This window comes from Chiloscyllium plagiosum, unplaced genomic scaffold (assembly GCF_037043375.1).
Source record: "Chiloscyllium plagiosum isolate Xiang-an unplaced genomic scaffold, Cpla_swu_hap1 HiC_scaffold_2, whole genome shotgun sequence".
NCBI classification, from domain to species: Eukaryota; Metazoa; Chordata; class Chondrichthyes; order Orectolobiformes; family Hemiscylliidae; genus Chiloscyllium; species Chiloscyllium plagiosum.
In genome coordinates this window covers 127922389-127944915 of record NW_028270140.1, presented here as the reverse complement: position 1 = coordinate 127944915, position 22527 = coordinate 127922389, and the positions used below count along the sequence as shown (strand labels likewise).

The following is a 22527-nucleotide window of genomic DNA, read 5'->3' as shown; positions in this document are numbered from 1 at the left end:
TGAGGATTTCTTGCCCTGATATCCTGAGGCTGACATGATTTGTTTTCAACAATCTTCAATTGAAAGAAAATGTTTTCTAAAGTCAAAAAGAAACAAAGGGGTAGAGGTGCAGGATAGTAAAAAGGTAAATGAATATTGAAGTGCAGCAGGTTTGGTAGAATATACACAAGAGTGCTGGGGGAATTACAATCAGAGGAAGTAGTAATGGCAAAAAGGTAAAACTTAAGTTCTTGAGTTGAATGCCCGCATTTAAAACAAGATAGATGAGTTGATGGCACAAATATAAATGAATGAATATGACTTGATAACTATTACAGCTGTCCATTATCACCCCCATTCCTGATGAATGGCTTTTGCCTAAAACGTTGATTTTCTTACTCCTCGGTTGTTGCCTGACCTGCTTTTCCAGCACTACTCTGATCTAAACCCTGGTTTCCAGCATCTGTAGTCCTCACTTTTGCCTAGCTATTCTCAAGACAAAGGTGCAGGGTGACCAAGCCTCAGAACTGAATATTCAAGGGTATTCAATATTCCAAGTGAATAGGCAATAAAGAAAGGGAGCTCGGCAGCATTCTTAGAAAAAGATGAACAGTGGTAGGTCATTTAATCAAGCATGATGAGTAGTGATCTTTATGCAAAAGATTATGACATGAAAGCCATCTGGGGTGGGGAGAAGCTAATGAATAGTAAGAGAAAAAAAAAATCACAGGTGAGAGTGCACTCTGTAGGCCCCCTCAGAGGTGCCTTCCTGTCGGCCAAAGTATAAACTTGGAAAGAACGGAGGTGTGTAAGAAGGACATACAATTATAACAAATGTCTTTAATCTACAAATTGACCGGAAAAAGCAGGTGGGCAAAGATAACTTGGAAGACAAATTAGTAGAGTGCATGCAGAGTTGTTTCTTAGAGAAATACATTTCAAAGTCTACCCAGGAATAGGTCAATTTAGATACAGTAATGTGAAATACAGTAAGTTAACAAGAGATTTCATAGTTAAGGATCCTCTAGGAATTAATGATCACAACATGATGGGAATTTCCACATTGCTGGGTAGATGTCAGTGTTGTTGTTGTACTGGTATGGTTCGGCTAGGGATATAGCAAGCTCTGGAGTGGATGTCTTCAAAACTATTGCTGGAATGTTGTCAGGGTCAATAGACGTGCAGAATCCAGTGACTCCAGCCATTTCTTGCTATCACATGGAGTGAACCAAATTGGCTGAAGATTGGCATCTATGATACTGGTGGCCACTGGAGTGGGCTGAGATGGATTTTCAGCACTTCTGGCTGAAAATGGATACAAAGCCTTGTTTTTTGCACAGATGCGATGGGGTTATTTGTGGAGCGTCCTGCTGCTCCTGTTAGGTGTGCATTTGTCCTTCACTGACTTGATGTGGCAGGGCTACAGAATTTGAATCTGATCTGTTGGTTGTGGCATTGCTTAGCTCAATCTATTGCATGCTGCTTCTGCTGTTTAACATGCAAACTGCCCTGCTTTGTAGCTTCACTAAGTTGAATTTTCACTTTCAGGTATGTCTGGCATTGCTCCTGGCATGGTCTCCTGAACCCTTCCTTGAACCTGGCTTGATGGGAATAGTACAGTTCTGCTGCTGAATGCCCCATTGCCTCATGGATGTCCATGAGTTTTAAGTTGTTAGATCTGTGTGAAGTCTATTTCATTTGGCACAGTGATAGTACCATGTAACACAGTGGAGGGTATGCTTGTCTCCACCATGATTGAGTAACGGTCACTGCTGTGAAAACTGTGATGGACATATCTGTGACAAGTAGACTGGTAAAGACAAGATCAGGTGTGTTTTTTCCACTTGTTAGTTTTCTCACCACTCAGATGCATGTCCAACAGCGATGTCATTTAGGATTCAATCAGCCCCATCAGTAAGAGGGTTGCAGATCCAATCTTGGTGATGGACATTGGATTCTCTATCCAGTGTACATTCCATGCCTTTGCCAACCCCCAGTGCTTTCCACAACTGCTGTTCTTCACATAGGGGGTATTGATTCATTGGCCAAGGTGGAGATGGAGGGGCCATGGATGGCAATTAGCAGGAGATGTTCTTGCAAAATGCCTCAGTCTGGCTCAAAAATAAAAGTTGCTGAAGGAACACAGCAGGTCTGGCAGCATCAGTGGAGAACTGTTCTGAGGAAAGGCCACTAGGCTTGAAATGTTAACTCTGCTTATTTTCTCCACAGACTCTGTCAGACCTACATAGTTTCTCCAGCAATTTCTGATTTTGTTTTAGATTTCCAGCATCTTCAGTTCTTTGATTTACCTCAGTCTGGCTGTTGGAGTTGGATCTGCCAAAACAGCAGTAAGTTCACTGAGAGATGGCAGGAAAGCCATCCTTGAGGTTTCCATCCAGATTGATGGACTTAATCCGGGTTCCAGTCGGAAGGTGAGGGATCTCTTTACCTCCTGCTTGATTAAATGACCTACCACCAGCAATGATATGGAGATGCTGGTGTTGGACTGGGGTGTACAAAGTTAAAAATCACACAACACCAGGGTTATAGTCCAACAGGTTTAATTGGTAGCATGAGCTTTCGGAGCACAGCTCCTTCATCAACCACCTGATGAAGGAGCAGAGCTCCGAAAGCTAGTGCTTCCAATTAAACCTGTTGGACTATAACCTTGTGTTGTGCGACTTTTAACTTTGTACCGCCAGCAAACTCACTAGAAGAGTGACAGAAGATTTTGTCCAAATCCAGGAATTCAAACAGATCACAAGTCCAAAGCATCACTATTTTCACTATAAAACATTTTGAACATAGTTTTTTTTTTGTCCAGAGAAACATTATTGCATTAAAGATTGTATTTCACATTGATGTCAAAAACACTCAAAATACAAAGCTTTTCGAAGCAAATTAAATTTTCTACATTGTGTAATGGACAGTGATTTATTTAACAAAACATTTCATTATAGTTCAGTGCAACCATCCCCTGAGGATGACTATAAAATAGTTATTGTTTTAGTTAATAATTTAAAAAAACGTGAATGAGGCCTTAAAGAATGACATTAGCAAATCAAAACTACAAGTCACTATAGGCCCTTAATGAAAACAATTAGCGAATAAAATATTTATTGCTATTGACAATTCATACCCACATCACTTACATCAACTACATTCTCAATCCAAAACCAGAATCAAGTCATTAATCTGGCCAAAGCCCACAGAACACTTGGACCTTCAGAAGTTTGTAACCAAATAAATTTTTATGGTGGAATTAAGAAGTACCAGCAGTTGAATCACAAAGTCAATGATGTCTTAAAGTGAAATTCAAATGAAGTTTTCTGGAGAAAAGTGATACCGATGTGCAGAAGTAAATAAAATAGTACTTTGGAACACAGTTTCAGAAATCTATTTCCATATTTATTTCCCACCACTGTGGTTAAGTGTTGAGTCAGCTACTAAACAACATTTGAGAGATCAAGGAAGTGAGCAATATTAGGGTTTTACTGATTTTGCTTTTGAATTCATTTTTTAGAGATGTATAGAAAGATCTACTCCTGTGCTCTCTGTTATAGAGCCTTTCCTTGTCGCTGAGCCCTTTGCAGCCCAGTCAGAGTAGGTGATTAGCCAAATGTTTCAGACATCTGTGGAATGGAGCCAAAACCATGCCCAACCAAGTCATTATTTGTCTGTAATTTGTACTGGCTGGCACATTGGTAGATTTTAGGGGCCAGACACAGTGGTAGCAGGGAAAATGGCACCAATTGTTTGATATTTTGTATTAATCACATTCTGTGATATTAGTTAGAAGTAATGAGTCCATTAATACCAAATCAAAACAATGATAGCCCAGCAGGATAATTTGCAAATCTAATATATTGGAGTGGACACTTCAGCATAAAAGCCCCATTACATTTTCTTCTATTTGCTTATTTTATTGTTACCTTTCAAAATACTTTTATAATCCAATGTTCTGCCTGCCTTGCATGCTGAGCAAGCAGATGTTTTGGCAGGAATACAGTTTCAAAGCAGCAGATATCCTCCTGGACATTTCACAAATGACAATCTTTCAAATGCAAGCTTCCGTTAGCACAGGTCATCACAGTTCTGTCTGATCACCTTAATGCATTATGTGCATTCCACAACATGACTCTTGGTGTAGTGGAGCGTCGGAGGCTGAGGGGTAACCTTATAGAGGTTTACAAAATTATGAGGGGCGTGGATAGGGTAAATAGGCAAAGTCTTTTCCCTGGGGTCAGGGAGTTCAGAACTAGAGAGCATAGGTTTAGGGGAAAGATATAAAAGACACCTATGGGGCAACCTTTTCACACAGAGGGTGGTACGTGTATGGAATGAGCTGCCAGAGGATGTGGTGGAGGCTGGTACAATTGCAACATTTAAGAGGCATTTGGATGAGGATATGAATAGGAAGATTTTGGAGGGATATGGGCCAGGTGCTGGCAGGTGGGAGTAGATTGGGTTGGGATATCTGATTGGCATGGACGGGTTGGACCGAAGAGGTGTAAAGCATGGAAACAGACCCTATGACTCTAAGTGGAAGGCCTGAATTGAGTGCTGTCATCAATTGATCCAGCCTAACTTATATCAATTAATTCCAGACAGACAATAGATGAAATCAAGGTCTTTGAGCAAGTTTCCACAAACAATCAGTGAGCTTGATGATCAGATAATCAATTTTAGCGATGATGGTTTGAAGGGAAACATGGGCCAGGAGACTAGGAGAATTCCACTACTCTCCACTAAATGGGGACCTTTTGAATCTGAGACTCTCACAGGCTCTCAATTAAACATTTCCTCAGAAGAAAACCCCTGGGATGGTTTGACATCCTGAAATGGAAACAGTCCACAGGCACACATTAACATCTTTCACTATTTAACATATAGAAACATAGAAAATAGGAGCAGGGGTAGGCCATTCGTGCTTTGAGCCTGCTCCAGCATTCAACAAGATCAAGTTTGGTTATCCAATTCAACATCGTATTCCCACTTCCTCCCCATACCCTTTGATTTCTTTAGCCCTAAGAACTATATCCAATTCCATCTTGAAAATGTTCATTGTTTTAGCCCTAACCTCTATCTGGGATGAGAATTTCCCCGGCTCACCACTTTCAGGGTAAAAAAAATTCATTTCTCTTTAGTCCTAAATGGTCTACCCACTATCCCTGGTTCTGGACTCCCTGGTCATCAGGAACATCCTTCCTGCGTTTACCGTGCGTTGTCCTGTTAGAATTTTATGGTTTCTATGAGATTACCCCATATTTTTCGAGACTCCAATAAATAAGGTCCCAACAAATGCAGTCTGCCTTCATATACACTTGTACAATATTTCTTGTGATGGGCTTGAACTCTCCAGAAAATATTCTCGAAATACTTGTGCCACTGTGGGTACATGTAATTATTTTTCACAAATGTAGCAATAATCGCTGTTCGAGTGAATAATAAGAGATGGCATGTCAACCTGGTCATACCAAAGTTAGCTGAGCTCAGACAAAGCAGCATTCAGGAGGATAGAATGGATCCCGGAACTACAGGCTGGGGCAGAAACTACACAGCCCGGAGATAGACCATGGTCAAGGCTGCTGCTGCAAAGTACATGTTTGTGGATACTGGACGTGAGAGAACAGGGCTTTGCAATGTTCAATGGAACTCACATGTGAAGTAATTCCTTCAGGAAAAGTGTTTCAATGGTGCCAGCTCCTTCAGAATTGCTGGGAATAGGAGGAGCTTTTCAAAGGAAAGATTTAACTTGGTGCCATTGTTGGCTTCTGAACATCGAAAACAGCATGAAGCAGGAGACCCATGCTGCACTCCAAGATTTTACTCCATGAGTTTACTTCCATGAGTTTACTCAGATTAGAGTTGCCAGGAATTAGAGAGTTCAGCACTCAAACTGCATTCACTGCTCGACAATTTAATTGAGTTCAACTACTTGGCTGTATGGCTAATGGGGAGAAATAAATGGGGTGGAAAATATGTCTGGGAAGTGCAGTTACTTGGATCAATTCTTCTTTGTCATTTCTGTGACATTTTCAAAGAAAATGCTGACCAAGCAGATGGAAGAAAGTGAAAGAGAAATAAAATTCTGGAAGTCTATAAAAACCTCCAAATATTGAAAGATAAAGGAAAGATTCCCCCAATTATAGTGAAAAGACATCATGTGGTCATATGGGAATGTAACCAAAGCTTAATCATGAAATTTACTGTCGTGAAATTGTGCTATCATACATTTAAAAGATTCACACAGGAGCTCAGCTAACAGTGCAGTGATCTCAGTAACGAGGGTCAGTATCTTTTGGCAGCTACCTACTTTGTAATTGTGGTATGTGGAGGGAGGCACAAGAAATAGCTCGTTTGAAAATCATGTTGAAAACATTTCCTGTCACAGTGTGGTTATCGATTTCCATCAATATTGTCAAACAAAGAGATGTTGGGGTGCAGGTGCACAGTTCCTTGAAGCTGGATTAGCAGGTAGGTAAGGTGGTGAAGAAGGCATTTGTACCAATAGTCAGTGCAGGAGTTGGGACATCATGTTGTGGTTGGACAAGACATTGGTGAGGCCACTTTTAGAACACTGCATTTAACTCGGGTCTCCCTGCTGTAGGAAAGATGTTGTTAAACTTGAAAGGGTTCAGAAAAGAATTGCTAGAATTGGAGGATTTGAGCGAGGGAAAGGCTGAATAGGTTTGGCTTTTTTCCCCTGAAGGATCGGACGCTGAGGGATGAGGGTTGGAGGATTGGAGCTGTAGGGAGAGGCTGAATAGTCTGGAGTTATTTTCCCTGGAGCATCAGAGGCTGAGGGGTGACTTTATAAAATCATAAGAGGCATGGATAGGGTAAGACCCAAGGTCTTTTTTCCCCAGGGGAGTCCAAAACTAGAGAGTATAGGCGAGAGGGGGCAATGTTTTCATGCAGAGGGTGATGCAAGTATGGAATGACTGCCAGAGGAAGTGATGGAGGTGAGTACAATTACATCATTTAAAAGGCAGATTTCCCTGTATTCCATGCCTCCTTATTTTTTGAATGAGCCATCAATGTGTTTTGTCACATCCTCAAAGAATTCAATAAATGAATAAAGGAAGGGTTTAAGAGAGTTATGGGCCAAATATTGGCAAATGAGACTGGATCAGTTGATATCTGGTTGGCGTGAACGAGTTGGACCGAAGGGTCTGTTTCCGTGCTGTATATCTCTGTGACTCTATTAGCCAAAACTCCCTACTAATTGCCAGCACAGCAAGGCTATAACAGAATCGTTCAAGACAGCCTCTTGAACCTATAATTTATTCAGGTATATAAAATGAAACGTATCAGAACTGACAAAGCTTGCTAGATGGATGGATAACTGATGTGTTGCAAAACAAATAGAAAGTATGTTTCGGTGAACCAAGCCAGTACATGAGAGGCTGACTACTGCAGTATGGGAAGGGAAGACCAGGGTAATGAATGCTAAGCCTGGTCAGAATTTTGCAGTATAAGCATGTAAAGTGAACAAGTGATTATTCAAACCCACACATCTAAGACTTCTTCCAAGCAGTCAATTGATTTTTTTGGTGTAAACCTGTTGGACAGGGGTTTTGTGTTGAATCTCTTTTGGCGTCATTCTGAAGTCCTGTTACACTAAACTGACCTGGCATGAAACCTGATGGGCTGAATGGCTTCAGTCTACAGAGCAACCTCAGTTATCCGGACATCAATTATCTGAATTTCAGATTATCCAAATAAGATCAAGGTCCCGATGCTTGGGTAAACGGTGTTATCCGAACACGATATTCCTCATCCATGGCGTTGGGATAATCGAGGTTGCCCTTTATATTGTAATGACTGTCACAATTGACATGAGAGGGCTGGAGGCATCGAGCTCATTCACCAGCCACCATAGAATCAGGAGGTCTTTGGCAGCATGTGGAGAGAGTTAACATTTTGTGTCCATTATAATCTTTCACTTGAACTAGAAAATCTTTAATCTTAAAAGCAGTTTTAAGCCAAGACAGAGGCAGGTAATGTGGGAAACAAAGAAGAGAGGGAAGGCCTGTGATAACATGCAAAGGAGAGGAAGTTAAATACCAAAAGGGATGATGATAGAAAGGAAAATGATAATGTCAGCAAATTCAGAAGCTGAAGGTATGAAATACCGCGTACTGTATGAGTTTTTATAATGCTAGGCAAACGTGAGGACAGAAGATGCTGGAGATCAGAGTCTAGATTAGAGTGGTACTGGAAAAGCACAGCAGGTCACAGCAGGTCTCTCTGCTGCTAGATTCATTCAGCTGGTGTTCCTTCTGTACTGGAGGAGATAGCAAGTAAGAGAAATCTGTTGTGTAGCATGTACCTTTACTAAGGGTATGATTATGCATTTTCTTGCTGTGTAATTATTCTTCCATATAATCATGTAAAGCAGTTTCATTAAGATTCATCTCGTTGCATCATCAATTTATGAACAACAAAGATTTGCGAATGTTCAAAGTTTGTGAGAAGATTTGTAGCTTGGGTGCTCGTTGCTGTGGTTCTGTTCGCCGAGCTGGAAGTTTTTGTTGCAAACGTTTCGTCCCCTGTCTAGGTGACATCCTCAGTGCTTGGGAGCCTCCTGTGAAGCGCTTCTGTGTTGTTTCCTCCGGCATTTATAGTGGCCTGTCCCTGCCGCTTCCGGTTGTCAGTTTCAGCTTGGCACTCATCCACAAACTCCATCAACAAACACATAGACCTGGACCCAACATACCAGCCACTACAGCGGACAGCTGAAACTGACAACCGGAAGCGGCAGGGACAGGCCACTATAAATGCCGGAGGAAACACCACAGAAGCACTTCACAGGAGGCTCCCAAGCACTGAGGATGTCACCTAGACAGGGGACGAAACGTTTGCAACAAAAACTTCCAGCTCGGCGAACAGAACCACAGCATTTGCGAATGTAACCTGTGATGATATGTGCCTTTAAGAGGGAGGTGTCTGTCATGTTTCTCTCAAAGAGAGGTATTGTCAAGTTGGTGCTGAGGTAATTGCTCCATGGAAAGCAGAGTAATTAGCTTTGGGTTTTCTTTCAAAGGAGACAAATGAAGTATGAGTCTGGAGTCAGACCTAGGGTTTTGGGTTTTGTGTTTTGTGCACATTTGTTGAAGTTCGGTTTTGAGGTTGAAGCTGCTAGATACAGCTCTCTCTCTGCTGATGTTGCTGCAAAAAACCTGAGTTGTCTCTCTGCTGCTAGATTCATTCAGCTGGTGTTCCTTCTGTACTGGAGGAGATAGCAAGTAAGAGAAATCTGTTGTGTAGCATGTACCTTTACTAAGGGTATGATTATGGAATGCTGTTATATTGGAACAGTTGATAAGTAATAGTTCAATAATATTTTAGTTTAAGTATTTTGATGGAGTTAAAGTTATACCAAATCTTTTTTTTGTTTGCATTTTAACTGGTATAAGAATTAAGTATGTTTTGCTTAAAGCCTAGTAATTTAACCAATTGCATCACACTTGGAACACAGTGCTTTACATATCCTTTAAATAAGATAAAAGTAGGGTCTAAGCTATCTCCTTGATGTGTTTTAAGAGGGTTTGGTCTGGTCCATAACAATTCTCATGAAAACAGTGCTTCTCGGTTATTACCATGTGTTTACTGTAGATGGAGTAGAACGGTTCACAGCCCCAACTTCATTCTTCAGTTTACTTTGCTTTCAGGTGGGTTTGACTAAAGTGATTAGATTAGATTAGATTAGATTCACTACAGTGTGGAAACAGGCCTTCAGCCCAACCAGTCCACACCGTCCCTCTGAAGAGAAACCCACCCAAACCCATTCCCCTACATTTACCCCTGACTAACGCACCTAACACTGTGGGCAATTTAGCATGGCCAATTCACGTGGCCTGTACATCATTGGATCGTGGGAGGAAACCGGAGCACCCGGAGGAAACCCACGCAGACACGACAGGTGGGAATCGAACCCAGGACCCTGGTGCTATGAGGTAGCAGTGCTAACCACTGAGCCACCATGCCGCCCTATAAAGGGGGCACCCAGATTTGAACTGGGGACCTCTTGATCTGCAGTCAAATGTTCTACCACTGAGCTATACCCCCATGTATATCCACTTTTAAGCATTTCAAGACATCCAGAACTTCCTCCTCTGTAGTACAGACATTTTCCAAGATGTCACCACACTACAAGTGTGGCCTACCAACGTCCTGTATAACTGCAACATAACTTCTCAACTTCTTTACTAGTGTGCCAAAAGCCTTCTTCTTGCCCTGTCTACCTGTGACTCCACTTTCAGAGAACTGTGAACCTGAATTCCAAGATCCCTCTGTTTCACTACACTCCTTCAGGCCCTACCATTCACCATGAAACTTCTACCTTGATTTGACTTTCCAAAATGCAAGACTTCACACTTACGTATATTAAACTCCATTTGCCATTTCTCGACCCACTTCCCCAGCTGATCAAGGTCCCGCTGCAATTTCTGAGAACCTTCCTCACTGTCCATGATACTGCCTACTTTAGTGTCATCAGCAAATTTACTAATCATGCCTTATTCATTCTCATCCAAATCACTGAAATAGATAATTTTACTGTCCCACATGAGGAAACATCTGCTCTGTATCTACTCTGTCAATACCCTTTACCATCTAATATATATCAATTAAGTCTCCTGTTGTTCTTCTAAACTCTAGTGATTATAGGCCTAAATTGCTGTACCTCTCTGCATAAAACCAAGTCCTTCATCTCTGGAACTAATCAAGTAAATCTTCTCTGAATTGCCACCAAAGCAATTACATCATTTCTCAAGTAAGGGGACCAATTGTATGCAGTACTCCAGATCCAGTCTCTTCCATGACTTGCACAGCTACAATAACATTCCCTAATTTTATACTCCATTCCTTCAGCAACAAGTACCAAATTGCCATTTGCCCTCCTTATTACCTGCTGTACGTGCAAATCAGCTTTCTATGATGATTCATGCAAGAGGATACCCAGAGCCCTCCCCACAGAAGAGTTTTGATGTTTCTCTCCATTTAGTCAATAAGTTGCTTTTTTCTTCCTTCTAACCAAATTGGATATTTCACACTTATCCATGTTAAAGTCCATCTGCCACATTTTGATCCATTCACCTAATTATCTAGTTTAGATGTTTTAATAGTTTCTTAGTGGAAGAATGGCTATTCCTCAGCATTTAAAATGTAACTCCTGGCTTAAGAAGGTGTTGGGTGAGATGGTGATTCCATGCCATTTTTAAATTCTTGTTTGAAGAAGGCTTTACCTCTCTCTCTCCAATTACAAATGCAGTTAAGGGAGGCAATAGTCTAATGGTATTATCACTGGACTTTTAATCCAGGGACCCAAATATTGTTCTGGGGAGCTGTTTGAATCCTGCCATGGTAGATGGTGGAATTTGAATTCAATATAAAGAAAATCTGGAATTAAGAGTCTAATGATGACCATGATGATGACGACCATGACCATAATGATGACTGTCAATTGTGGGCAAAACCCATCTGGTTCACTAATGTCCTTTAGGGAAGGAAGCTGTCATCCTTACCTGGTCTGGCCTACTTGTGACTCCTGACCCACAACAATGTGGTTGACTCTTAACTGCCCTCTGGGCAATAAATGCTGCCTAGTCAGCAATGCCCTCATCCTGTTAATGAATAAAGAAAGAAACTCTTATCTTCTCTGTTGGTCCCTTGCACATGAGGATGACTCTCTTCCACTCTCAGGCTGAGTCCGTAGGGGGTTTTACAGACCGATTGTAGCTTTCACAGACTCTGCCACACTTGGGCAGAAGGTGGTTGTGGGAAGGGATGGGTGGGGCATTGGTGTAGCAGTGCACTCTTTTCGCTGTTTTCGCCTGGCTTCCGCTTTTTCTCTGCAGCAAATCTCGAGATGTTTGACATCTTCCCAGATATTCCTCCTCCACCTTGGACGGTCCTGGGTCAGTGCTTCCCAGGTGTCTGTGGAAATGCCGCACTTTGCCTTAAGGGTGGCCATAAGGGTGGCCATAAGGGTATCACTGAAGCGCTTCTTCTGTCCACCTGGGACTTGCTTTGATCAATAAGGAGTCAATTGGCAAGGTCTTACTGAGTCGAAGAAAGAGAAATTTTTTAACTACTAAACCTGAGTAAAATAATAAAAACATGATGTCAAGTATACAGCCTTTGTACAGTTACTTGTACACATGCCCATTGAAAAATAAAGGGGAATAGTATCCAATGTGAAGGAAGATAAAAGAATATACAATTTAGAGTTGTTTTGTTTGCCTTTGAGGCATAAGGTTTAAATCTGTGATCAATGGTGATGAGCTGGTTTCTTGGATACAGTCAGTCACATTGAATGATCAGGTTATTAAAAATTCTTGGTTCATTGATTTTATTCTTTTCTCTGTAAATGTTTCTGTGGGAACAAGGTGCCATCCTCAACCATGCAACAGAGGGCCTGGCTGGAGAGACTGGATTGGTTAGGGTTATATTCACTAGAGTTTAGAAGAATTAGGGTGGGGGGTTTCAGAAAACTATAAAATTCAAACAAAACTAGAGACAGGAAACACAGGAAGAATGTTCCTAATGACCAGTGAGTCAAAGGATGAAGAGTAGATCAATGAAGATGGAGATCCTCTTCAGTTAATAAAATTGGAAATATAGGTTCTTTCAATTATCTGCAAACATGCCTCAGAACGTCCCTTGAAATAGTGGTTCCTCTATATTTCCCAAACATTCTTTGGCTGGGTCTGTCTGTGAAACCTGTGTGTCAACGTCCAGTACTTTGCATTTGTTAATATGTTCCCGACACTATGATATGTATCATTGGGTGTAAATTTAGTTGGGGATTAGTAGGTAGTTAGTGGTTAACTGGCCCATAATGCAGATAAATCATTTTGAATTTTCAATGGCCTACATACATTACAGGCAGTGGAACATTGCAGTACACTTTCCGGCATTACTTTCTTGTAAATCAAACTTTCATTAATAAGATAATATGGTTCCAGCTCCATACTGAAACCCATATGTTTCCAAGGGTAAGCTACATCCTTGACCCAAGTTACAATGTTCTACTACTATCACATCCTCAATTCTCAAATTGTCAGCTACTTCCATTTCCAACTGTAAGTGACATTAATGACACTGTGAGAATTCCTGAAATACAGATGTCTATAAGTAAACATATTTCTGATCTCAGCACAGCGGCAGAGAATTCCTGATCCAGTAGAACTGCACAAGCGTGATCCAGACATAAAACCTTACCTAATTACTCTTGTTTTCATTGCTCAGCATGCTGTTTCTTTTGTGAAGCCTTTGCTCCCAATCCCTTGTATATTGTCAAAGCCTACATTTTGTTTAGAGCTATTAAAGTGCCTCAGTAGATTCAGTTGCCCCATTGGTGTTTAATTAAAAGTATTCTACAACCATTTTTCTCTTTATAAACTTTTCTTGCTCTTCTGATCCAAGCATGCAATAAATTGAAAAATAGTTGAGGGTGTCTTAGAATTTAGCTACACTTGTTAGCCACACTCAACCAAGTTGCCTAAGACAACAAAACAGCTAGCTACTCGAGCAGCGGATTTATCCTGTGAGTTTTGCATTAAGGTTCGATTGTAATTTGTTTTGATGTGAAGAAGCACTCAACTAAGTTCAATATTATCCACGACTGGGTCGGTTGATTCTGTTCAGAAGAACATTGGGTTGAATCAATTTCAGATTTGGAGGACATTTTCCTTATTTAAAATAAAGTATATGGTTGTAAAAAGGCAGAATGTCCGTTTGTACATGTACATTTTTGTACCATGTCCAGATTGCTAAATCAGTCAAATGTATTCCTGGCCACTACATTACATAATTATTGGTATCAACAACCAGCCTTGAAACACCAGCGTTTTTATAATTACTATACTTAAGTGTATAAACGTGGTGATGAAAACACACAGGAGAAAACTTTGAGTGTAAATCTTGTGCAAGGTTTACCAATGTACCCGCGGGACAGGCAGTGACCAGTTTGCACAAGTCTTCTGCACGCTGCTAATTTTATTGGGCCCAGTAGGTGGTGGTGTGGGCCTGAAAATCTTGGAATATGTTCAAAGTGCTGTCCACATAAATATCTCCAGAGATCAAGATCTGGACCATGCAACAGAGGAGAAAGTGAGGACTGCAGATGCTAGAGATCAGAGCTGAAAATGTGTTGCTGGAAAAGCGCAGCAGGTCAGGCAGCATCCAGGGAACAGGAGAATCGACGTTTCGGGCATAAGCCCTTCTTCAGGGCTTTGAGGCATAAGGTTTAAATCTGTGAACAATGGTGATGAGATGGTTTCTTGGATGCTGTCAGTCACATTGAATGATCAGGTTATTGAAAATTCTTGGTTCATTGATTTTATTCTTTTCTCTGTAAATGTTTCTGTGGGAACAAGGTGCCATCCTCAACCATGCAACAGAGGGCCTGACTGGAGAGACTGGATTGGTTAGGGTTATATTCACTAGAGTTTAGAAGAATTAGGGTGGGGAGTTTCAGAAAACTATAAAATTCAAACAAAACTAGAGACAGGAAACACAGGAAGAATGTTCCTAATGACCAGTGAGTCAAAGGATGAAGAGTAGATCAGTGAAGATGGAGATGAGGAAGAATTTCTTTACCCAGAGAGTGGTGAGCTTGAGGAATTCTCTGTCACAGGAAACTGTTGAGGCAAAAACATTGTATGCTTTCAAGAAGAAGATTGATATAGTTCTTAGGGCAAAAGGAATCAATGTGTATGGGAAGAAAGGAGAAACAAAGTATTGAGCTGGATGGTCAGCTATGATCATTCTGAATAGCGATGCAAAAGCTAAAAACATATTCCTACTCCAATATTCTATGTTTCTATGACATTAACAGGCTTCCTGAAAATGTTCCACCCACTCCACCTCCTTTTAGGCCCAAGTGCACCTAAGTTAGGAGAGATCTAGACTCTATGAGACTTTTTCCAAAAAATCCAACATGCATGAGGCAACAAAACAGATTGATCACCTACCAGAGATAGCCCTATTGGGAGTTACAGAGTCAGGCTGCTCTTTGACAAAGGAAACTCTACTCGGGCAGATTCCGACAGCACATACTTACAAGTGCTGAGGTCCATTCTCAACATAGTAAAACTACTATTGTCCAAGGGGATCTGCTCTCTCATTAGAGAGAAATGACTGATGGCTAGTCTAACCTGAGGGTCACCACACATACCTCAAGCGAGGGGCAAGATTGAGAAGGCAGGCTTGTTATGGTAACCTCAGCCAGTAAGCGAACTGAACCCATGCTATTGGCACCAGTCTGCATTGCGAACCAACCATCCAGCCAACTGGGCTAACCAACTGCTGACTCTAAAAGTATATTAGTGATCTAGCCTGTAATTTGGAAAGGGGTTTATGGTAACCTCTATGTGCCAGCTGCAGTGCTCAGGGCTGCTCTTCTTTAGATGGAGTGAGCTGTCGAGAATAAATTTACATCGTCAACTTATATTTTAAAGGCTCACATTCTGACACTTTGCAAAACCAAAAAACATTTACATGAAATCACCCAACACTTTAAACGATAGAATTCTGGAGACGGGAAGAGACAGAGGAATAAATCCCACTCCTCATCCTTGCAGTTGACAACATTATAGGAAGAGTCAAATATATCATTTTTTTTACAAACCAAGCAGGAGCACTCAAGCATTTTCGTTACAGTGTAAGTGTTAATATTAGTACCTGCAACCAGCAACAAGTTGGGTGAGCTTTGCACTCTCTTCACGGAGGCTAATTTAACGGATGTAGCAGCACGTTTGCGAGCATAGCCACCGCTGTCTGAAAATAAAGAACCACACAGATGCAGAGGATGCATATCAGGCAAAGCAAATTGTGAGTAATCAGGCACAACATTTAGTGGTAGAATATCTCAACTCAACTCTCAAACAAACTAAGCATATTATTCACACATGCAAGGAAGCTGTCAGCTTTTAATACTGTCTTTTATTTTTAAGTAGGCAAAAATAAACAGCAATGCATATCTCAGAGAAGCAGACTTTCTTCAATTCCCGATGTTAGACATGCCATCATTTTCAAACCAGCAGGTATGAGGAGAACCTGGGTGCATGCAAAGCATATGGGATGGCTGAGTGAAGGGGAGAAAGGGGAGCTAGGATAGGTGCATGAGGTCAGTATTCCCCGAAAATGACCAGAACTTGAGCCCTCAGGACGGGTTGATGGCACGTTGCAGCAAACTGCTCAAATCCATGATTTGCTCGCAGCTGAGCTCCGCCGTGCTACTGTCACAGTGAGCTCCCAGCCTAGATTTTAAAGCCTCCTTAGGAGAGCTAAGGGGGAAATCATCAGAGAGCCTGTAGCTGCTGATAGAGTGACAATGCACATCGGCTATACGAGCTGGCGAGGGATTAAAAAGCTCAATCTGAGAAAATCATAGCACTATAACCAAGATATCTATTTAGGAAATTCCAGATGTAAATTACTTAATACGCTCATTATGATGATCTTGGTAGAGACCGGCAAAGCAGTTATTTAGTTTAGAATCTGAAAACCAAAGTATTTATCAAAGAATTAAGCCATGTCGTTCACTGTTCAGATCAAAACATTTCTATGACATAAAAAGCAAAGAACATGCAAACCAAAAATATTAAGAAGTCACGATGTTAAAGATATTAAAAGCTCAATGAATCAGATGTTTATACTTTAAACCAAACTCCTATTCAAATGGCCTAGGAGAAGAATGTAAATAAAGATCCGAGATCAACAAGATAAACAAATGCAGGAAATTCCTCCCTGTCCCTATTACTGAATCATGAGAGTGTGACATTTTCTGAGTCATTTTGACTGTGGAACTCACTTTGCCCAGCAATTTGAGATAGAACTTGGGAAGTAGTGTGTGCTTGGAAGGAACAGGTTAATTCAGAACTATGATGATCTTGGTAGAGGCAAAGTGATCATTTAGTTTAGAATCTGAAAACCAAAGTATTTATCAAAGAATTAAACCATGTAGTTCACTGTTCAAATCAGAAAATGGCTAGGTGGATGATTTAGGGGGAATGTAGGGAATAGGTCTGGGTGGGTTACTCTTTGGAAGGTCAGTGTGGGCCAAATTGAGCTGTTTCCACACTGTAAGGATTCTATGGTCTGCATAACAGAATTTAGCATTTTAAGATTTGAATTTTAAGATTTTTAAGTGAAATTCAACCACTATAAAAGTCACACAGCACTGCTGCCAATTACAAATCTAACAATTTGGTCCTTTCAGAGCTGATATGGAGGACGTGGGGATACCATAGGCATCAATGATTGAAGTTCTGATTGCAAAAGCAAGTACACAATAGATCAGCAGAAATATGAAATAAGTATACAGCTCCGTTAATGAAATTTGTGAGGTCGGGAGGAAAGCCGAGACATGTTTGAATAGCCAAAAAAAACAATCAGGCCACAGCTTTAATTAAGCTCTTTGCTTTAATCACTTCAGATGCAGGCTGGAGGAAAGGGATATCACATCAGCAGGTTTAAGGAATTTGCTGCTTTCGATAGAGAAGATGTTGTTTTTTTGATCCTGCAGACCAACAAGATTGAAAGATGCTCATCCCAAACCTACATTTGGAAACGTTCACGTTTTGTTTTAAAAGTACAGTTACAAAACATGGAAGTCACCCTCCCTCTGCAAATTTGCAGTCACATTGCAAGCTCCTCAAATTGTTGAACATGCATAGTCTCCCAGTGGACCCTTGTTAGGTCCATCAACATTTATGCACTAATTCAAGTTACCTCTTCCCTTTCAGTTGACAGTAACAACCAGGTAGGATTTGCATTCAATTCATCAAAAGTGAGTTTAGAAAAAAAGCTTTATTTAAAATAACACAGCTGCAGAATGTATTTGTACAAATAGTTATTTCAATCATGAAATTTAGAATCAAATTATACAAATACCGGAGATAAAAAATAATGAAGAATAAGGAGAAATGGCATTACAATACATAGGTCTCACGTGGAGTTGGCACAATAGGGCCAAACAGCTCATTCTATGGTGATGTATTTTCTTTGTTCTTTCAATCGATGTGTGTGCTACTGACAAAGCCAGTTTTTTTGCACATCCCTCAAATTGCACATGAATTTGAGTGGCTTACTAAGCAATCAGAGAGGATCACAAGATGCAGCTACCTTGCTGTTGGTCTGGAGTCATGGACAGGGAGTCGGTACATATGCAAGGAAAATTGTGGGAAATATCAAAGGAGGATGAGGGCTCTGCAGAGTTCATTAAAATTTCTAGAACAAATAATAAGATGGGGTATGATAAGGCTCAGGAATCTAACTTCAGGCATAGCAGGTAAAGGGACAGTTATGAGAAGAGGGGTAAACAATACAGCACTGAGGGTGTTGTACTTAAATGCACACAGTATGCAAAACAAGGTAAATGAACTTGTAACGCAGATTGAAATTCACAGGTACGATATTTTGGGGGCATCACAGAGATATGGCTGCAAGGGGATCAGGGCTGAGACTGGTGGTTAGCACTGCTGCCTCACAGCACCAGGAATCCGGGTTCGATTCCAACCTCAGTAACTGTTTGTGTGGAGTTTGCAATGTTATCCCCATGTCGAAGTGTGTTTCTGCCAGGTGCTCTGGTTTCATCCCAAAAATATGTAGGTTACATGAATCGGCCATGTCTAAGTTGTCCATTGTGTCCTGTGCAAGCTAGATGGATTAGCTATGGGAAATGTTGAGTTATGGCAATAGGATGGGGGCTTGGTTTTGGTGAGATGCTAGGTAAAACTCGGATGCTGCCTGAACTGCTGTGCTCTTCCAGCACCACTAATCCAGAATTTGGTGGGATGCTGTTTGGAGGGTAGGTGCTGATTCGAAGGGCTGAACAGCTTCTTTCCGCACTGTAGGGCTTTTAAATATTCGAGGATTCACAGCTTCTCAAAAGGATGGCCAGTGGGGTGGAGTTGCCTTGTAAGTAAGACATGAAATTAAATTGCATTCAAGCAGCAATATTGAGTCAGAAGGCATAGAATTGGTCAAGTTGAGGAACCGCAAAGGGAAAAAAGACCATGTTGGGAGTTATGTACAGGCCCCCTAGCAGTAGTCAGAATGTGGGGAAGAAAATAAATCAGGAGATGGAAAAAGCACTTGAGGAAGGTGCTATTACAATAATCATGATGGACTTCAATATGAACGTGGATTGGGAAAATCATCCAAGAGTCGCTTAAATGTCCCTAATATCATCTATCAGACTTTCTTTGGAATGGTCTGTGGAGAGCCCACCAAGAAACAGGCACTTCTGGATTTGGTGATTTGTAATGAGGCAGACCGGATTAGGGAGATTAAGGTAAAGGAATTGGATGAGGGAGACCAGAATATGTTAGAATTCACCCTGCAGTTCAGGAGGAAAAGCAGTTGAGTAAAGATAACTGCAAAAACATGAGGGAAGAGCTGGCCAGAGGTGACTGGAACAAGAACCTATCAGTGATGATGGTGAAGCCGCAATGGCAGGTGTTTCTGGGGATAAGTTGGGAGGCACAGCAGGTATTCATCCCAAGGAAGAAGAAACATACTAAGGGGAGGATGAGGCAACCATGGTTGTCAAGGGAAGTCAGGGACAACATAAAAACAAAAGAAAAACATACAATATGGTGATGATTAGTCAGAAGCCAGATGATTGGCCATCACTAAGGAGAAGGTACTGGGGAAAGTGAAAGATATGAAGGCTGATAAATCAGCTGGCTGGATGGACTATACCCAGGATTCTGATGGAGATAGCGGAGACGATTGTAGAGGCACGGGTGGTGTTCTTTCAGGAAACACTGGAGTCAGGGATGGTCTCAGAGGATGGGAAAATGGCTAATGTAACACCCCTCTTTAAGAAGGGAGGTCGGCAGTAGTTGGAAAATTATAGGCCGGTCAGCTTATAGGCCATTATGAGGCAAAAGTGAGGACTGTGGATTCTGGAAATCAGAGTCTAGATTAGTTTGGTGCTGGACAAGCACAGCAGGTCAGGCAGCATCCGAGGAGCAGGAAAATCGATGTTTTGGCAAAAGCCCTTTATCAGGAAGGGCTCATTCCTGATGAAGGGCTTTTGCCCGAAACATCGATTTTCCTGCTCCTCGGATGCTGCCTGACCTGCTGTGCTTTTCCAGTACCACTCTAATCGAGACCCTCATTATTAGGTGTGAGACTGGAATTGCATGGTAAAATAGGGCTCAGTCAGCATGGCTTCCTCTAGGTGAGGCCTAACAAATTTGTTAGAATTTTTTGAGGCAGTAATGAGAAAGTTAGAAAAAGGAGAGCCAGTGGATGTGATCTATTTGGATTTCCAGAAGGCCTTTGACAAGGCTCCATGGTGGAAGGGGAGTTGATAAGAATGATGGTATGAGAGACAAGGTACTGCCATGAATAGAGTATTAGCTGACTGGCAGAAGGCACAGAGTAGGGATAAAGGGATCTTTTTCAGGGTGGCAGGTGGTGACTTGTGGAGTTCCGCTGGGTTCATGTTGGGACAACAACTATTCACGTTATACATTAACAACCTGGACGAGGAACTAAGGACATTGTTGCTATGTTGGCAAATGACACAAAGATAGGTGGAGGGACAGGTAATGTTGAGGAAGTGGGGATGCTGCAGAAGGACCTGGACAGGGGAGAGTGGACAAAAAACTGGCAGATGGAATACAATGTGGGAAAGTGTGAGGTTATGCAGTTTGGTATGAAGAATAGAATCATAGTCTATTTTCTGGTAAGACTATAGTAACTTGAGTTTATTTTCTAAATGGGGAATGGCTTCAAAAATGTGAAGCACAAAGGGATGTAGGAGTCCTAGTTCACAATTCCCTTAAAGATAATATGCAGGTTTAGTTGGCTGTTAGAAAAGCAAATGCAACATTAGCATTCATTTGAAGAGGGCTAAAATACCAGAGCAGGGATATACTGCTAATGCTGTCCAAGGCTCTGGTCAGACTGCATTTGGAATATTGTAAACAGTTCTGAGCCCCATATCTAAGAAAGGATGAGCTGGCATTGGAGTGGGTCCAGATGAGGTTTACAAGTGAGAATCAAGAAATGAAGAGCTCATCGTATGAGAAGCAGTTGAGGACACTGAGTCTGTACTCGATGGAGGATAGAAGGTGAGGGTGGATCTCATTGAAACTTCCTAAATTACTGAGAGGCCTGGATGGGGTGGATGAGGAGAAAATATCAGGGAGAATAGAACCCAAGGACAGAACCTCAGAGTGAAGGGACAACCCTTGAGAGCTGAAATAAAGAAGAATTTCTTCAGCTAGAGTGTGATTAATGTGTGGAACTCACTGCCGCAGAGGGCTGTGGAGGCCAAATCATTGAGTGTATTTAAGACAGAAATAGATAGGTTCTTGACTGGTAAAGGGATCAAGAGTTACAGGGAGAAAACAGGAGAATGTAGTTGCGAAACATATCAGCCATAATTAAATGGTGGAGCTGATTTGATTGTACGAATGGCTTAATTCTTCTCCTTTTTTCTTACAATAAGCTATTAAGATTGCCAGGAAATCCAACTTTTTCTTGAGAATAGAGTCCTTGGTTAGTATCAGTACATGCATTGCATTTCTATACAAATGTTGTTTCAAATAACAATCATTTTTTCAGTATAAGAACCAGCTGAACTTTTCTCAACTATTTCTTCAATTATCTATAATCCATTTTAATCTCAGTGAGCATCATGACTAAACCATTCATTTCCAGTAGAGTACAGCATTAACAAGGTATAAGAGCACAAAAGCCTTTGGTAACGTTTTGTGAAAGAAGCTCTTTGAAACAGTTGCAAATATTTTTATAGTTATGCTACATTAATCATCACAATTTATAAAACTTTCCACTCACTGCTATTTCTTATTAATCATTAGTAACCAAGCTCCAAGTGTGCACAGCAATATGTTTTCTTAAATGTTTCCAGAAGGTATCGCTAAAGTAATTATAGCAAAATGGGAGAAAATTACAAGAAAATGGAAACTTACAGTTCATTCTAGGATAAGATTGTTTATTAACTTATCAATAATAAATATTAACTGTTTTCCGATGTCATAACAGGCTGCAGCGAGCAGTCCAGAGGTAAAAGAAACTAACAGTTTTAAACTTTGTTCAGCACATGTTCCTGGCATAAGCCCTTCTTCAGGAATTCCTGAAGGGCTTATGCCCGAAACGCCGATTCTCCTGCTCCTTGGATGCTGCCTGACCTGCTGCGCTTTTCCAGCAACACATTTTTCAGCTCTGATCTCCAGCATCTGCAGCCCTCACTTTCTCCTCAGCACATGTTCCTCCCAAACATTTGCTGGAGGGTGAGCTTAGTTAGGTGATGTTGTTTTAGTTCTGAATTCTGTACATGTTCATAAATACGTTCAAATTACTGTCATTTTAAATAAATCAAAGTCAAGAAAATATTCAAATTTTTTGAAGCTCTTAATTTTTAAAATACTTTGAAGCAAAATTTTATTTCTTAAAAAAAAAATAGTTAGCAGCCTATTTATCACACTAAATTTCTTTTACAAATTTCAACTACATACATTCAGTCCCTGGGGTTCTCTTCAGGTTGTCAAAAAC

At 41.0% G+C, this 22527-nt stretch overlaps 1 protein-coding gene across 31 annotated transcripts in view; it reads right to left on the bottom strand.

Moving 5' to 3' along the window:
* Window positions 1-22527, bottom strand: part of sorbs2b (sorbin and SH3 domain containing 2b) — a 323367-nt gene that overhangs the window by 163519 nt on the left and 137321 nt on the right. For 25 of the 31 annotated variants that reach the window (XM_088000723.1, XM_088000747.1, XM_088000756.1 and 22 more), the window contains one exon: window positions 15673-15768. The exons of the other annotated variants lie outside the window; for them this stretch is intronic. In XM_088000723.1, the coding sequence (XP_087856849.1) occupies window positions 15673-15768 (96 nt within the window). The remainder of the gene's footprint in view (window positions 1-15672; window positions 15769-22527) is intronic. 31 annotated transcript variants of the gene reach the window in all.